At 35.7% G+C, this 19,253-nt stretch overlaps 1 protein-coding gene across 1 annotated transcript in view; it reads left to right on the plus strand.

Annotated features, from left to right (window-relative positions):
* FAF1 (Fas associated factor 1) overlaps window positions 1–19,253 on the plus strand; it is a 198,552-nt gene that overhangs the window by 166,704 nt on the left and 12,595 nt on the right. Inside the window, exons 16-18 of the mRNA XM_070939550.1 lie at window positions 7,978–8,058; window positions 9,785–9,862; window positions 17,818–18,033. Of these exons, the coding sequence (XP_070795651.1) occupies window positions 7,978–8,058; window positions 9,785–9,862; window positions 17,818–18,033 (375 nt within the window). The remainder of the gene's footprint in view (window positions 1–7,977; window positions 8,059–9,784; window positions 9,863–17,817; window positions 18,034–19,253) is intronic.

Genomic DNA, 19,253 nt, shown 5'->3' on the forward strand with positions numbered 1-19,253 from the left:
GGAATAATCAAATATAAAAATCAGAAGCTATGCCTTTTATTCATGCAGCTTTTACTAGATTCTTCTATAAGCATATACATTTTATATATTTAGAAAGTATACAAGTTTGTTATCTTAGAGCAGTGCTGGCAAACCTTTTAGGCACCGAGTGCCGAAACGGGAGCACGAGCGCATGCAGAGCACCAGAAATTGGAAGAGCAGCTCTCACACGTGGGAATGCCGAAATCCAGAATAGCAGTTCCCTGATGTGCATGTGCACACCAGGAAGCTGAGCTTCCAGTTTCCAGCATGTGCAGCACTCACCTGGTCTTCTGGTTTCTGGTGCACATGCGGCGTGAAGACCAGCTGGCCAGCGCGCACATGTGTGCTGGAACCCGGAAGAGCAACGGGTTCTGCATGCCACTTCCAGCAAGTGTACCATAGGTTCACCATCACGGTCTTAGAGAATCAAATTAATATTTTCTATGATGGTATTTTGTTTAAACAAACGGGGTGTCTTTTTTTTTTTTTTTACAATTTTTTTTAAATTTTTTAAAAACACACAAATAAACATACAATACATCTTTTCGGAACAGAGCATTGATCCGGTCTTAAATTTATACAACGTTTTGTTCATCTTTAACAGAATTTAATATATTCTATTTTTGCCATAACATTTATCACATATCTCAACTATTACTATCTTATAGAAAGCTAACTCATATTAACTTGATCGAAACAATTACCCTTCTATTAATCCACCTTAAATCTTAATTCAATTAATACCTCATGGTACATTACACAATTCTTATCCTAAATACTCACTATTAACAATACAGTTCAAACATATTTATATTTCTAAGTCTTATTTCCATTTCTAAAACTTCCTTACATTTTATTATTACTTCATATAATATTAATTAAATCTTTATTTAATTATTACTTCATCAAATTTAAATCTTATCTCTAGTCTTGAAAATATACCAATTTAACATTTAAACAGAGTTCTTAGTTCAAATAACACAACATAACACAATTCACGATTATTTCCCTAAATTCTGTCTATTTAACAATACCATTTATATAAAAACCAATTTGAATGAGTCTTATTTGGTAAATCATCATCCTATATCATTTCAATTTTCTTTTTTTTTTGCTTAAATAAATGTATTATTGAAAATATTCAAATTATTACAATTGTTACAGGTATTTAAACAATATCCCAATTATTATAGCCATCAATCTTCTCAAATAATACCATCCAACATCTCAATAAAAATTAATTCATTATGTCCATTGATATATATTCTTTTTACATAATCTAATTTTCATATATTTTAACTTCAATTCATATTTCAATTCTAGATATCTATAACATATTCTTCTCTCGTTTCTATCTTCCTTTCTCTCTCCCGTATTTTGCCCTATCTGTCCCATTGTTTCCCCTCTCTTTTCTCTTATTTTACCATTGTTAATCTCAATATAATCATTAATCCAAGTCCTAGACTCTTCTATTTTGCTCTATATTCCCTAGTATTTGCCAACCTTTTCTTTTATCGTTCCACTGTTAATCCCAGTGTAATCATCTTTATTTTTTTCACTGTTAATCCAGGTGTAATCTCTAAAAACCTCCTTTTTATTAATCCCTAGTATTTTCCAACCTTTTCTTTTATCATTCCACTGTTAATCCCAGTAATCATCTTTATTTTTTTTCATTGTTAATCCCAATGTAATCTCTAAAAACCTCCTTTTTATTATTATTATCCACATATTCAGTAACTTCTTCATATTTAATCATATTATCTTTACCTTCTCTATTTTCAATCTCTATGTTTTACTACTCCGTCTTCATTTTCTTGCCTACTTGCGTATGCTCCATTTCAACTTTTATGTCCTCAAATTTTAGTCTTCCATGTAACATTATAATTATTTCTCTTATTTCCATTTTTCATGGCAAATACATCAATTTAATCATTTGTCTAATTTCCTGAGCCATTTTATTCTTTTTGAGTTTATATTATTCCAATTATAAAAGTTCCATTGTATTCCACTTTTTTTTCCTCCAAAGTCGAGCCGCTTGCAGACAAATAAATCCTCCCCCAAAAGTTGTCACAGCTTTTATCTGTAAAGTTCACAATTTTCCAAAAGAAAGATCAAGTTGCAATTATTCCTTTTTACTCCTGAAGGTGTCTCTCTGCAATCCACAATTACCAATTGTCAAACAAGTATCAATTTTGTTTCAATCTGCATCAACAATCTTATTTAGCTTCTTTTTTTCTTTTTAGCTTTTAAAAATATCAAATCAGTTTTATAGTCCAGTCCAAATTTACACAGCTCTTCTCACTTATTTTTTCCTTTTTTCTTTCATTTATATGACACTTCTGTTTTAAAGCTTATTATCCATTCTCTTTGTTTTTCTTGAAGTTCAAAAAATAAAGGAAAAAGAAAGGATCTATTTATTTCTTTCCAATCCTTTAACCAATCTTGGGGTAATTTCTCTAGTTATTTAAAATTTCCAAATAGTTTTATTCAAAAGTCAATTTTCCATTGGGTTTTTATCCCTTTAAAATTATGCTTCAAAATCTTCTTTTCTTTCCCCCCCCCCACTCATTAGCCGCTGTTTCATCTCTAGGGGTCTTAAAATTACAAAGATGTTTTCCTTATTGTTGTTTCAAACCATGGGTTGGCTGTCACTCACCCAGCTTCCAAAAACTCCATTCCATTCATCACTCCTGCTCAATGCTTAATCCGATTGCCCCAGCTTCGTGGCAGCCACAATGGCTGCTGTCCCCTGCCGCCGAGTCATAGAGAATTTCCTCTGACCTTCAAGGAACTTGCCTGTTCCTCTTGGTCTTCCGAGGTGCCTCTCCTTCTTCCCCATCCCTACAGGACGGTTCTGGTCCGAAGACCCATCGGCAGTGGTTAGTCAGTCCGGGTTTTCACGGAGCTCATCCGAGCCCACTAATTCCCCGACTGTCTCGCCGCGTCGCCAAACCGGAAATCAAACTGGGTGTCTTTTTAATGTACTCATTATTAACATCAGACCCTATGTTTAACTTCAGGTGTGGCTCAGTAGAAACATCCTTATTCTTTGGGAAACACAAAATATATAGATTTCAAAATGTGCTTTGCCTTATGGCAGAAATGGGAAATATATAGCTCTCCAAATATTGCTGAACTACAGCACCCATCAGTCCTAGTTAAAATGACAATGGTGATGAATGATGGAGGTTGCTATCCAACAACATTTAATAAGTCATACATTGTCCTCCCCTACTTTATGGAATGTGTAACCTGGTTAATGTCAACATATGGACAATATAATTTTCTTCATATTTGCAGTATTTAATTGGTTTAGAAATCATTAAAAATATGCCCAATTTGTTTTAAATTGAACCTACAGAAAGGCAATTATATACATATGATACTAACACCTTATTCCTGAAATAAAATGGAATTTTATTTTATGTTTATGTTTTATGCTACACACACACAAATATATAGTATATATAAACTTTTTCCCATCCACTTTATCTCAAAAATTGTAAAATTTTTCTAAAATTTGTTTTACATACAAATTTGCAAATTTGTATCTTTCATACAAAAATATATTCTCCTTTTCTGGGCAACAAGACTTCCTTTTTCTTAAAGAAATCATTTTCCCCCCTTCAATAGTGTTTATGAGAGTACATATTATGCTTGGATAGCATCTTTTCTGACCTGGAAAATACAGGTAGTCCTCAACTTACAACAGTTCATTCAAAGTTACAGTGGGACTGAAAAAAGTGATTTATGACCATTTCTCATAGTTAAAACTTTTGCAACATCCCTATGATCATGTGTTCAAAATTCATATGCTTGTGTTGTGGCCTGTCAGCGGACTGTGCAGATTGTAGCTGATTCCGACAACAAGGAGGCTGATGTGGTGCTGCGTCAGCAGCCTGTGCAGCTGGCGCTCGAGTCGGACAGTGAGGAGGCTGGAGAAGATGTGGTGCCAGAGGCAGGGATTCAGCCAGGGCCTTCAGAACCTCCAGAAGCTCCTTTAAGTGAAGAGGACGAAGAGGAGGAGCCTCTTCTCAATGCACGGGCGCTCAGAGCTGCCAAAAGGCAGGAGTGGCTTCTCAGGAGAAGGTCTTCTCGAGAGTAAGGCTTGGAGCTAATTGGCCACTCCCTTAGCCTATTTAAGAAGGAACGCCACTTGCAACAAACTGTAGAGAACAACTTTAGTTCACTCTCCTTCACGTTTGCAAAATTGCTTCTGGGCTTTCTGCCAACTCTAGTAAGACTATAATTACCTTATCTTAGAATTCTAGTAGGCTGTTAAGACAGTTCATTAACAGCCTTTGAATGATAAAGACTAAGTTATTTGAGTAAAATAGGCTTTGTATAGAGTTTGTGTGTGCTGCGTTCTTTGGGGTCCATAGCTGGGGCAGAACAGGTTGTCAAACTGGTTCATACTTGTGACCATAGCAGCGTCCTGGGATCATGTGATTTTTGCAACCTTCTGGTAAGCAAAGTCAATGGGGAAGCCAGATTCACATAGCAACCAGGTTACTAACTTACCAATTGCAGTGATTCACTTAACAACTGTGGCAAGAAATGTTGTAAAAAGGGACAAAATTCACTTAACATTCTCACTTAACAGAAATTTTGGGCTCAGTTGTGGTCTTATGTTGAGGACTGTATATTCCCTGCTTGACTTTTATTATTATAGATTTTAATAATCCTGAAATGTCGATTTGATCCTGTTTCTCATTTATCACCCTTCTTAGTTATCTTTTCAGTTTTGAAAAGTTTTCTCTTTTGAAATCAAATATTACTGCATTACATCTTCCCGTTTTTACCCAAATTAAAGTCACTAGCATTGTGTTTTCAGCCCCTAAAAAATAACTCAAAAAAAAAAAAAAAAAAAAAGCAAGGAGACAAATCTATTCACAAACCAAGAGATGGTGTAATTTGAAATCACATTATGAAAGGAAGGCCAAAAGTTAGCTATGATAAAAGTCTTCAGATAATGATAAAATGCATGAAGTAGCCAAATGGTTTATCCTCAATTGGGAATTCCAAAGCCCTGGTAGGACCACAGCAAATAACTCTTCCCATGTGCAGGTCACTACATCTCAGATCCTATAGCTTGCCTGAAATGAAAAGATAACCAACATAAAAAGGTAATTTTTGAAGAATTTAGGTTTTACTTCACAACTTGTCCCTGTATCTTAAAAAGAGAGGCTGTTGCTATGCCCTGATTATACCAATATGTTTAAGCTCTACTGAAAAAATATATATATATTTAAAAATGGCTCAATTACACAGCAAAAGTGATGAAAATTGTAATGGATTAATGCTCTCTACATGGCACCTGAAGATGATAAAAAGGAAAAAAGCAAAGGGCTGCTGCATAACTTTACTAGAGGTGGCTTTACTCTGTTACTGTAAAGACTCAGTGGAAGAGATATGTCCTTTACTAAAGCTCCAAGGGACTAAGGGACTTTGGAAGGAAAGCTTGTTCATGTGGTATGCAAATATTTATTTTTGCATGTACAAAAGAGTATCACCATTTTGTCTGTAATCTTGTTGTATATTGATGAAGTCTTGCACTGTAAATTGCTTGCGCTGCAGTGCAACGCTAACCTTAATTAAAACATACCATTAAAAAAAACACTATACAAATATTTTAGATAGTTAAATCTGACTTGGATAAATAATGTTCCATTATCTAACAATGAACTTGATGAGAAAGTACGTCTGAGTAAGAAACTGTTAACTTAAAATTGAGTTCAGCGGTGTCATTTCACATCTTTGTGCAATAGCAAGGCAGTCATGCATAATATATTTTTATATTCCTGACATCCCCTTTGTATCTGTTTTACTAAAGTATATTGCCAAAAATGGAAGAATTAAATCTAGAGGAACTCCTGAAATGTTGAATTGTTGGCCTTAAAAAAAAAAATTATCTGCCAATATTATCTCCAGGTGGGATAAATTTAGAGCCTCAATGCCTTAAAATTTATTCCCCCACCCCTCAAAGTTTTTACTCCTAGCGTAGTTCAATTATTTATTTATTTTTCCTCATTGAGTTCAAAGTTCTGGATGCATAATGAAAACAAGATGCTTTTGTTTTAAAGCTGAGCAGAGATTTGTCTTAATTTCCCCGAGTTTCCAATTTCATATTACTGATTGTTAGTGGGACTTAGAAGGCGAATAATAAAATATTTCCAGTGAGAATAAAAATAAAATCAACTTTAAAAAATCAATGGGCATAGCAACAAAAATTCAGTACAAAGCCAAACCATGTGCAGTCATTAACAGGAATAATAATTGTTAAATACTGCATGAAATCCAAAAGTTTTCAAAGGAAAAAAAAAACTCTTGTCTCATTCCTTCAAGCCAATAAATAGATAATGAAGCAGATCTTGGTTGACTGAATTGGAAGTTCTGTTTTAATGGTGATTGAGTTTGATTGCCTTATCCTAACTAAACTTAGGTCGATGACTATAGTAAAGACTTCCTGAATTGTCAATCTCTCCACCTGGAAGTTTATCCCTAAAATGATTTATTTGGCACCTACTCTACAGTATTTGTGTTCCAGAGTTAACAACAAAGGTATTTTCACCTACACATATTATTTTTCTTTTTATTGATTGATTTTATTGTCTTTGTTGTGTGTGTGCATGTGCAAGTGTTTTAATTTTGTATGATCACACTAGACAACTTTTCTTAGAGCTCAGTCTTAAAGCACAGGCAGCCACTCTTTTTTGGGCAGAGTTGCAGAAGGCAAAGCTACAAGTACACTGACCTTCCAAGTAACACTACATTTATCTCCAGTGCCTCATGTAACAGTATTTTTAAACAGGGTATTGGGTATTGGGTGATTCTTAGGATGGGCCAACCTTTATCCTCTCTGATGCTTTTCTCAGACCATGAATTGAGATCAGTGTGCATTCCAGATAGCTGCAGTTTATGCAGCTGCACCTCGTGTATTCCAGATAGCTGTGTTTTATGGTTAAAGAAGATATTATTTTATTTATTTACTGCATTTACAGTATATGCTGTTCATCTCACTCTGCTAAGTGATTCTGGGAGCCAGGGCATACTATGGCATTATTGCAACAGAGCAGTGCGTTTACCAGGAAAGAAAATACAGGTAGTCCTCAATTTACAACAGTTCATTTAATGACTGTTTAAAGTTACAATGGTACTGAAAAAAGTGACTTATGACCATTTTTCACACTTATGACCGTTGATCACCATTTGCCACCTTCTGACAAGCATAGTCAATGAGGAATCCATATTTACTTAATCATGTTAATGATACATACCTTAACTTAATACATACAGTGATTCACTTAACAACCGTGGCAAGAAAAGTTGTAAAATGGGGCAAAGTTGACAAATGTTTCACTTAGCAACATAAATTTTGAGCTCAATTGTGGTCGTAGCTGCAATGGCAGAAAGTAGGACAAATTATCAACAGACAAAGGAGGCTGGGAGGAAGCAGCATTGTTGGCTATTTTTCTTGTTGGGATAATTGATTCTCTTTATAGGAGATATTTAAGTAAAGGCTGATAGCCTGTCAGGGATATTCTAGTTGATTACAGTATGGATATAGTTCACTTAATAGGAGTTAGTTGGGAACTTCTAGATTCCAACTCTAAGATTTGGTGATAACCAATTTTGTTTACATCAATAAAAGTATACTAGTTAATACCAAACTAAAAGACTATAGACCATTGTAGTTGTGTCAAAATCAAGGCAGAGAAATTCCTTAATGTGAAATAATCTAATATGTCTATTTTAAAAACTGCATCAAATATCCAGAAAAATAATTTCTTACACTTCACTGACTATCGAGTTCCTTTCTTTCAACCTGTGTTCCTCAAATATTAGTATACTGTAAACAAAGGACAGGTATTCCAAAACAGCTATTTGTACATGGGGGAATATTGATTTTGAAACACCAAACTAGTTTTTTATCTTCCTGTCTTTTTCCTATCCCAGGATGAACGCGAGGCCCGAGAAAATGTGAAGAGAGAACAGGATGAAGCTTACCGAATCTCTCTGGAAGCTGACAGAGCAAAAGTATGTATCAGTCATTACAAAGCATGCAATTTTTAAGACTAATTTTAAGAAATAGATTTGTTAATTATTAATCCAAATCAGATCACGTTTTATCACAAGTTTTAATATTTGTATCCCAGAGTCTGGTCCCTTTCCTAACCCTTTTCAGAGAGCCATCAATACCTTCCTATACTTGTGATGAGGAGAGAAAGTCTCCAGCACATTAACATTCTGAGAAATGTGGCTTTCCTATTGGAGAACTCTCATAATGTTGTGTCATTTCTACTGGACATAACCTGTTTCAATGAGGAAAGTTGCTTGGCTGCAATTGCTTCTGGCACTACTTTTCTCAACTAATCATCATAGCTTTACTAGAAAAAGAACCATGTTATTCTTTTAGTAAACACAAGACTGCAGCCTTCTTTCAATCTATCATGGTAACCTTACTCATCCCCCAAATTCTCAGAAAATATCTACTTTGATAACGGTATCACTTTTGATATGAATGTTAAGTTTCACTTTAACACTAGAAAAATACTAAATAAATCAATTCTTTACTACCTTGCCATGATATCCAAAATTGTCTCCTTCTGTTGATTTTATCAATCTGCCTAATAATGTTCAGTCCTGCCACAATAATGCAAACAGGAAAAGAATTCAAATATAAAAATATGTGCAAATAGAAGAAATAAAGTAAAAGTAATTATAGAGTCATATTTAATATTAAAAATTTAATGATAGTTGGATTAATGCTTGGAGTAAAAGTAAGGCAAGTTACATGATTCCAGTTCAGTTAATAGTTTAGTTTATTGATTAGCTCATAGACCATATCAAAATACAGAGTTCCAAATACAAATTATTAATAAAAATGATTCCACTTCAGTGGCAACATGGGATTGAGGATCTTAAAACTATGCAGACTATTAGAACTATGAACACTCTCCCTTTCTGAAAGTTGTTGTTTGGGAAACCTAGTTCTCTTGGGAAACATATATGTGCAAAGTGAGATCCTTCATTTAAGGACATTTCCTAATTGGGTATTATCCCTCAGGTAAAGGAACCTTCACACATAAAGAGATAGAGAGAGAGAGAGATTTTGAAGAATTCACTCTGGTAATTTGTACAGCAGCATCCATGGATTTGATCATGCTGCTTTGTCTTCCATTATGCTTGATTTGGGAAAGCCACAGTGGCACAGTGGTTAGAGTAGTTAGAGTGCAGTACTGCTGACTACTTCTGCTACTTCTGCTGACTGCCAGCTGACTGCAGTTTGGCAGTTCAAATCTCAGCAGGCTCAAGGATGACTCAGCCTTCCATCCTTCAGAGGTGGCTAAAATGAAGACCCAAATTGTGGGGGCAATAGGCTGACTCTGTAAACCAATTAGAGAGGGCTGTAAAGCGGTATATAAGTCTAAGTGCTATTGCTATTTGACCTACTGTAGGTTGCCAAAAATGCATGCTTTTCTCAGTGGCAGGGCTTGCCTACAAGGCTCATGGTTATTTTCACAGAGTTTCCAGCACAGTGGGAATAATATTAGTTGTTCATTATTTTACAAAAAAAATCTGAATAGTTTTAGAATCTAAAATATCATTTTCAATAGAGAGAAATATATATAGGAATATATTTTGCCTGAATCATTAGTATTGTGTCTATGAAGAAATGTAAACCATTCAAATATGGAAAGCTGTCCAAATTATAATTTGAAATTCTGTTTGAACAGACATTAATTTATCACTTGTTCTACAGAGGGAAGCACAAGAAAGAGAAATTGCAGAGCAGTTTCGCTTGGAACAGATTAGAAAAGAACAGGAGGAAGAGCGTGAAGTAAGTGAGTTTAATTTTTTACTCAACTGTAGAACAACTGCATAAGGTGTAAAGCAAGGGAAGTGTCAATGTAGTAGTAGAAACAATGCTGTATTTTCAATGTTTTTTGTTGAAAACAACAAAATTTCAGATGTTTTCTGCAAGAAGGAAAACAGGTGTGTAGTATAAAGTGTGACGTGATAAAATGCACATTGTAACATCATGATGTGAATCCTTTTGGACTTGTCTTGTGATGTTGAATACAAGTTCATAAGTCTTTTTGCTTCCATCATCATGCAAGTTTCATCAGAAATGAGTATCCAAGATTTTTTTATCAATATCGCCCACAATCATATTTCAGATGATCTCTTCCAAAGAGGTTTTGAGTATCATTTTATATAACATTTTTACTTTTTCAGTTTCTCCCTATCTTAATATTTCTTTTCAATATCCTCTTTTTTTAGTGCACTCACTTACTTACTTACTTACTTACTTACTTACTTACTTACTTACTTACTTACATTATTATATGCCTACCCATCTGACTGCTATGACTCTGGGAGGCTTATAAGATTAAAAATGCCCCCAAACAGTACAAGAATAACCAAAGTAACCACAGAAATCATTCAAACATTTTACAAAACCATTTAAAATAATTCAAACACAGTCTGCTGAAGAATTCATTTATTTTCCTACATAGTTGTTTAGTCACCAACATTACCAGATCCTCAGATCTGATGGCAAACCCATGTTTTCCTACTCTTCTAGAAGGCTAACAATGTTGAAGTCAGTCTCACTTCAGGTCAATATAGGCATAGGATAATTTTACTCTTGTATAATTTTGTTGGAGCATAAATTTTTCCTATTTAACCAGCATTTGGATAGAATGTCCTTTTAGATTTTTTTTTATAGAAAGCTGCAGAATAAGTCTACCTTTTGTACCTGTAATTGGACTCCTTCTCAATGCAAATAGCTGTAACGGGGAAAAGATATATTTATATATCAGAACAAAAACATCATTCACAAACTGTGTACAAACATTCCTTATATATACATATTACCTATGGTCTATTGCTATACAACAGAGTTTGCTTATATGATGTTCTTTCATTCAGCTTCTTTTAATAGCCAGTCATTCATCTGTCCACATAATGAATCATCTCTCTTTATATCTGCAGTGCAGATCCAAGAATTGTTAACATTACTCTTCCTTTATTGTTCTTTAAGTGTGTTCACTGATATGGAATATCCATTGTAAATATCTATTTTGCACTTTAGAGACTAGTTACTTTGGAGGGGAAGTTATTCTTTACATAATGAAAACAGATCTTTCTAAGCTGCTGTTTGTTTTTTCTAGTATAATTGCTTGGGTTCAGTAAATACTATTGCATTTGTTATACAGTATTGGTAAATGTCAAGATACAATGATAGAAAGCAGGTGCCTCAGAAGAGAAAATAGAAAAGGATAACAACATTCATCCATTTATAAAAGATTAAAATAAGTCCATGTGCAGGTAAACGAAAAAATAATAAAATATTTAAGTGTCTGTACTATTTTCAATTTCATCTAGTCTAGTTCTTGTTCAATGCTCTTATGTCTACTAGAGCATCTCTGTGAGAGATGACTATCCAGCCTCTATCTGAAGTTCTCCAGTGAAGAACTCACCACTTCATGTGGCAATAATGTTCCCCATCTGATACTTCATATAGTCAGGAAATTTATCCTGACATTTAGCCAGAACCAATGTACTTGTAACTGTTACCCATTGATTCTGATTTCTGTACTAGTATTGTGATACAGATTGATTTTGTATTGTGCATCATGAAGAGAATAAGAGGTTGGATACATTTGACAATATGAATCGGCTATCAATATAAAGATTTTAATTGGTTTTAAATTGGGTTTTTAAATTCGGGCTTTTATAAATTGGGCCTACTATTTAATAACTTTAATTATTTTTAAATATTGTCTGTCTTTGTGTTTTTAATTAGGCTGTACACCGCCCTGAGTCCTTCAGGAGAAGGGCGGTATAGAAATAAAATTAATAAATAAATAAATAAAATAAAAACAATAAGTGCTTCCTTTTTGTGTGACAATGCTTCTCCTATCTTCCCTTAATCATCTCCATGGTAAGCTAATTGTCTTCAGATCTTTTAACCGTTCATCATAGGGGTTAATTTCCAGACTCCCTACCATTTGAATTCACTTTTCAGTGTTTGAACTGTGATTTCCAGAACTGGAGACAATATTTGAAGTGGGATTCTATCAGGGCATTGTAAATTGGAACAGTTACTTCCCATGATCTGAAGTCTGTATTCCTGTTAATACATACTAAAATAACCATTGCCTTTTTAGCAACTGCATTATACTATTGGATCATGTTTAATTTGTGGTTGACAAAGACACCCAGACCCCTTTCACATGTACTACTCATAAGCCAGGTTTCTTCCATTGTATATTTATATCTTACATTTTTCCTATTCAGATGCATAACTGTATATTTCTCTTCATTTCAGCCCATTATACAAGTCTGTTTTTGATAGTTTTTACAATATTTCTTTCTTCACTAAAGAATTCATCCTCCTTCCAGTGTTGGGTCTCCTGCAAACTTGATACATTTTTTCTCAATTCCCTCATCTAAGAAACTGGTTAAATGTTGAACAACACAGAGTACAGTACAGAGGCCTATGGCACACAGCCATTAATAAGCTTTCCTGGGTACATTCAGCCAATTGTGAATCTGTTTAATGACTATCATCTAGCCTCTATTTTACCATTTTATTAAGGAGAACATCATGAGAAACTTTATCAAAGGCTTTATTTCAACAGATGCACTCAGATTTATGATATTTTTTCTGTTCTAACTAAGCTAGTAACTCTATCAAGAAAAGAAGATGACTCTGACATGATTTGTTTGCAACAAGCCAATGCTGGATCCTTTTAATTGTAGTATGTTCATCCAAGGGCTTACAAACATGCTGTTTATTATGGCTTGATTTGAGGCTGAAGAGAATCACTAGTAGTCCCTTTTCAGAATTGATTCAGACTCAAGATAATTGGCTGCTAACTTAAGAGTTAGATGCTGAGCTTGGGAGAGTGCCAAACCCCAGAATGCACCATCAGCTAAACATAGCTCAGGAGTGAAGTTCTGGACAGTTCTTTGAAAGGCGAAAACATTAATTCCCTTAATTAGATAAAGCCAGGAGCTCTGTCTATATAGCATCATTCTCCAGACCCTCTCCCTGATTAGAAATAATGGTCTTGCATCCTGCCCTGAATTCCTGCAACCTAATGTTCCAAAGGATGTGGTGGCTCAGTGGCTAAAATGCTGAGCTTGTCAATCAAAAGGTCGGCAGTTCAGCAGTTCGAATCCCTAGTGCCGCGTAACAGGGTGAGTTCCCATTACTTATCCCAGCTTCTGCCAACCTAGCAGTTTGAAATCACGTAAAAAATGCAAGTAGAAAAATAGGGACTACTTTTGGTGGGAAGGTAACAGCGTTCCGTGAGCCTTTGGTATTTAGTCATGCTGGCCACATGACCATGGAGACGTCTTCAGACAACACTGGCTCTTCGGCTTTGAAATGGAGATGAGCACCGCCCCCTAGAATTGGGAACAACTAGCACATATGTGCAAGGAAAACCTTTACCTTTACCTTTTAATGTTCCAAGGGCAGCTACTCCTTGTCTTAACTTTGAACTGGCTACTGTGGATTCTTCTGATTCTTAAGACATAGACTGTTTAATAACCTGGTACCTTTGTCTTAAATTTCATGCAACTTGCAAACTGATCTCCTTGTTACAGTTTATGGATGGGTCACGTTACTATTAGTCTCATCTTTTTTTATATGTAACGTGAGGCAGTAAACATACCCAATACTCTTGTTACCTATTTTCCTCATATCATCAACTCTTAGGCACTTTAACCATTAATCAAACTGGCTCCCTATTATAAATATGTAGATTAAATTATGATATACAATATAAATTATGATTATTCAGATCTATTCAAGCCTTTATTTATGCCTCCTAGCCGGTGCTTATGTGTGCTTATTTTTGCCTTGACTACTGAGAGTGTCAAGCCTATAACAGTGGAGTACAATCCAGAAAGGAAGATATACAATGAATCTTATTAACTGTATTGTGTATTGTGAAGAAAATAAGAGGTTGGTATACAGAATCTTGGAATCAAATAAGTCTAAACTCTAGCACATTCATTGTTAAATTCATTTTGATGTAGCTCCTGTGATCTATTTGAACCTCTTTTGAACCTGCCTGTAGTTTTCTTGACAAAATTTCAAAAGTGGTTTGTGATTGCTTGCTCTTTATGGCTTAGAGAGAGTGACTGGCCCATGGTCATCCAGCTAACTTTGCGTCTCACAGTCTACTAGCCTGATCCCTTTACTACTACATCAGACTGGCTCTCTACAGAGAGATTTATGAGAAGCCAATTAAAGCTCAAGATTTTTAAGTTACCTTGCATTCTGTTGATGACAAGTCTGAGATTGTCCATTATAGATGTCATGCTGACAAGTCTACAGGTTTTTTTAGATTCTCTTCCCCACCCCCTTTTTAAAAAAAAATAAAAGCAGGGATAATACTTTCTGTCTTCCAAGCTTCTGGAATCTTGCTTGTCTTCTCCCAAAGATTACTGCAAGTGTTCTGTGATCAACCATTAACCTGTTACCCATTCACAACTTTTTCTCACAATGGACCTATAACCTCTTTGGCTTTATTGCTAACATATCCAAATAACTCATTTTTGTTGGTTTTGAGGGCGTGGGTGTGGGTCTCTTTTGTAAGCCTTATGTCAAGTTCTTTGGCAGCTGCCTAAATTAAAGGTGATTCTTTTCCAAGCATGCCTTCTTGGAGTTCTCCATTAGCAAGGTTTACTGAGGTGGACAGATTGATCTTACAAGAATTTCATTTCCTGACATCATTTGGGATTTCAGGTAGCTGCCCAGTACAACTCAGTGGAGAACCACCCACCATCACTAGACACTTCTTTTTCAAGGTGGCTCTTGGCTTAACTCCATGGAGGGACTATATGTTTTCTCTAGAGTTCTGTAGCAAGGTTTGCTCTGGTAGTTGTGTATCATCTTTTTAGAGTGAGAATCATAATTACCCCTGGATGCCTCCTAATCCCTTTTGCCTCTTTTGGTCACATGAGCTGTTATCTCTGCCAAAGTTCTCCCTCACAGTCTATGTATTCACTTTCTGGCTCTTCTGACTGTGTCCATTGTCCTGTCCAGGAACTTCTCATTTCCACTAATGAGTTGTGGAGTGGAAACATTTGCTTTAAGCCCTTTAACTCTCTCTTTCAAGAAAACAAGATTGCACTTGCAAATATATTTTGGATCTTCTTCAGCCAGCAAAACAGACATTGTACACACCATGATTCCCTTACTCCCCATATCCCTTTGAGTTTCCTCTTCTGATTACTGTAGCCAATTTCCCATGAAAATTTCCCTGACTGAATTTATGAGCAAACAGAAAGTTGTTTTTTGGAAACTGGGTTCCTTGCATACTTCCTTGAGCTGTCTCAACTAGGTCAACAAAGGCCATATTGCAGTCAGACACAATGGATAGTCAGCAGCACTCAAGACATTAAAAGTAATCTATCAGCAGCACTTGGAAAACAGCAGACTTTTCCTCTCTCCTGTGCTCTTTTTTTTTCCTCATCTGCTTTGTATAGTTCACTTGCCAAATTCCTGTTTTCCAATCAGACACCAAGTGAGCTTCCAGTGGATTTTATTAAAGTCTCTGGAAGGAATTGAGAAGCATCTCTACTTTCTCTCCTTCCTTAATGTCAACTATTGAATGTGTGGAATGCAAATGATGCCTGCCACATGATTTTTTATTGTTTTTAATAACACTAACTTTTCATTTTCAAATCTAGGTATGTCCTAATTTTAAATTCATTAAATCCAGTTTTAACCATACTTGAAGATCAATCAATATGGGTTTTAATTGTTTTTAATGGTTTAACTTTTAATGTTTTATATATGGTTTTTAAATGCATTGTAAGCCGCCTTGAGTCTTCGGAGAAAAGCGGCATACAAGTTGAACAAATAAAATAAAATAAATAAATCAGGCCTAAGCTGTGTAGACTTTTTTAAGTTCCATTGCTTGATTTCAAAGATCCCGCTATTAAGAACAAATACGTCAGAATCTAGCTCAACAGAGAAATCTGAAAAAAGTTGGGCATTCAAAAATACATTAACATTCTCAAAACATGTAACATTTTAAAAAATATATTTGTTTTGAAAGCACTAAGAGAACAGTTTGACTTAAAAGTTATTTCATTGATATATATTTTCATAACTAGGTAACCCATTCTGGAGCAAATTTATGTATAGAGAAATTAGATGTTGAGAACTTTGCTCTCTTGTTAAAAAAATCTGAGAAGGTTACAGGATTTTAATAAATTAATATATCTGTCTAAATATTTAATGGTTTTGATTTTTATGCTTTAAAGGGCAATTTGGCACTTTGCAATTATTCACTCAATCAAGATTTCCTAAATCCTTTCTGTCCAACAATTAAATTACCTATCACTGCTATGCAGTAAACTATTGATTTAATAATGTGTTATAAGAGAAGGATTTATTTTAATTAGTTGTTTTTTAGCTGTTATTAAGAAATGGATAAAGATGAATATGTTATTGAGATGTAAATTATAGAACTGTTGTGTGGAATTGGACTTCAAAAACAGAAAGACAGCCTAATACTTGGAGAACATTTTTTTCTTTAAAAAAGAAAAAGGAGCTTAAACATTAGAAATAAAAAGAAAGGAGTCTACCCTATACTTTATCTAGGCAAAGAGAAGAATCTTTCCCAGTTATCTTATGGCAATCATGAGTCAAAGTCAAGATGACAGTCAAGATCATGCAAACCCTGCCAATTTTGTATGCGTGTTTGGATATTTAAAAGGTTAAGACTTTGATTGTGTGATCATGACCATTATCATGGCATTTTTTTATCTAGTAGTGTCATTTAAGTATCAGTGCTAGGCAATATTCATAACAGAACAAAATCTTCTACTATCACTGCATAGGCAAAATTTGATCTGGAAATATAACCTATTTTAAATAAAGACAGTTAAGGTAAGGGTCAGGCCTGCCAATCATCATTTAGAAAGCTTTCTTAAAGCTAGTAGCCATTTATAGACAGTTAGAAATGATAATCTCGCTGAAATTTATTTCCTAGGTTTGAATCTCTGTAAAAGGCAGGCAGAATGGGTCAGTGAGCCAACTCATGCCCCTCTCTTGTTAGAAGATGGAATGCCTAGTAGCAGGGGTGAAATCTACTTACCTTCCCTACTGGTTTGGAAGTGCGCGCTCCGTGTGCGCGTACACACTCTGCTCACGCGCACATGCACATCACATGTGATTTTGGACCCTCTGCGCATGCGCAAAGCCTTCTGTGCATGCGCAGAGGGTCAAAAACAGGTTACTTCCTAGCTTTGGAAGAGTGCGCACTTTCAAACCAGTAGGGAAGGTAAGTAGATTTCACCCCTGCTACTAGGGATGACGTCCAGCCAGGTGGGTGGAGCCTCATGCTGCCGGCACTACCGTTTCGCAGAACCACGCCACCTCCGCCCAAACTGGTGCGAACCGGTAGCATTTCACCCCTGCCTAGCAGGTAAAAGCATAGAGTTGACTCTTCTCTTTTTCAGCCCTCAAAATGAACAGAATTTTAAAAAACTGATAGTGTGGAAATTTGATACTGCTACAAAATATGAGTCAAGAACTTACTCTTCCAGAAACCAAGAGCGTTATGCAAATGAAAGAAATCCACCATTTTGGAGAAATGAGCCAATTCAGCCTCTGGCAGGCCTATGAGCAAAAAATTAATCAAAGTGTATTCTAGTCAGCCTATTTTTTATAATGCCATTCTTATTTACAAAATAATAGAATTAACAATGAAGTACCGTAGCTACTGATCTCTACATAACTTTTTTTCTTTCTTTTATCAGGCTATAAGGCTCTCTTTAGAGCAGTCATTGCCTCCTGAACCCAAACAGGAGAGCACTGAATCAGTTAGTAAGCTACGTATCCGAACACCCAGTGGAGAATTCTTTGAACGGCGTTTCCTGGCCAGTAGCAAGCTGCAGGTCGTCTTTGATTTTGTAGCTTCCAAGGGTTACCCTTGGGAGGAGTTCAAGCTACTCGGGACTTTTCCCAGGAGAGATGTAAGTACCGTAAATAAATGTGTTTAGAATATTTTTTCCATTCCTTTACCCAATTGTAGTTCATGCTTAGGATGTTGAAGCTGAACGTGAATCGTGAAATTCCGCTCAGTACAGAAGCTGATTTATAGGATGTGCTGTTGCATCTCTCTGAGATGGCCATCTACTGTAGATAGCTCCAGCAAAGTCTCCCAATTTTCAAGATACTCTTTTCTAATTTTTCCCACCTTGTACTTTTCAGCTCATAGATTTGTATCTCTGATATTTAGAGCTCCACATGTGTCTGTCCCTAATTAAGAACCAATCTGAGGATTCTTGTATAACTATTTCAAGATTTGAATGTGAGAGCCAGCTTCTCGATGTCACAACAAAAAACGTTTGCTCTTTGATTAGATTATTCTATAATAACCTTTGTATTTAATCCTTGAGAACAATTAATCAGTGCAACCTTGCCTTCAGAAATTGTGGATGCTCCAACACTGGAGATTTTTAGGAAGAGATTGGACAATCATTTGTCTGCTGGTATAGGGTCTCCTGCTTCAGCAGGGGGTTGGACTAGAAGACTTCCAAGATACTTTCCAACTCTGTTATTCTGTCTGTATTGGCTCTCAAACAAATCTATTTTATCACAGGATAAATATTAACTTGTGTGTTCACCGCAGCAAGGAAGGGTGCAAATCAAAGATTCCTACTAACAGTAGTTTATTAGATTAATTATTTTTATCAATAGCTTTGGATGCTTCCTCACTTGATATTAGATCTTGATGAGTGGAGAGAACCAAACCCAAGGGCAGAATAGTGCCATTTGCTAACCTTGTTTCTGTAATGAAATACTGATCAGCAGGAGAACAGTGTGTTTTTTCTCAACTTAAGGATGGTGAATGGCACTTTAACCTGGCTGTAACAAACAGCTGTCAATCATTCACCAAACAAGATAGGAGGAATCATTCATCTCAACTGAAAATGCATTTGCAGAACAGCTGTTGCTGCTGCATAATCAACTTTGGTTCCTACAGTTCTTGGATCCATCTTACTTTTGTCAGTACCAAAACAGCAGACTGATTTCTGAAGCAGCCGCCTGCATGGAGTTGGTAGAGAGGTCCTAGAACCGGGATGGCGAACCTATGGCACGGGTGCCACAAGTGGCACGCGGAGCCATATTGGTGGGCACGCAAGTGTTGCCCTAGCTCAGCTCCAGCACGCATGCACACACCGGCCAACTG

Source organism: Pituophis catenifer, unplaced genomic scaffold (assembly GCF_029215685.1).
Source record: "Pituophis catenifer annectens isolate HBS135680 unplaced genomic scaffold, rPitCat1.0.hap2 SCAF_3, whole genome shotgun sequence".
Classification (NCBI taxonomy): domain Eukaryota; kingdom Metazoa; phylum Chordata; class Lepidosauria; order Squamata; family Colubridae; genus Pituophis; species Pituophis catenifer.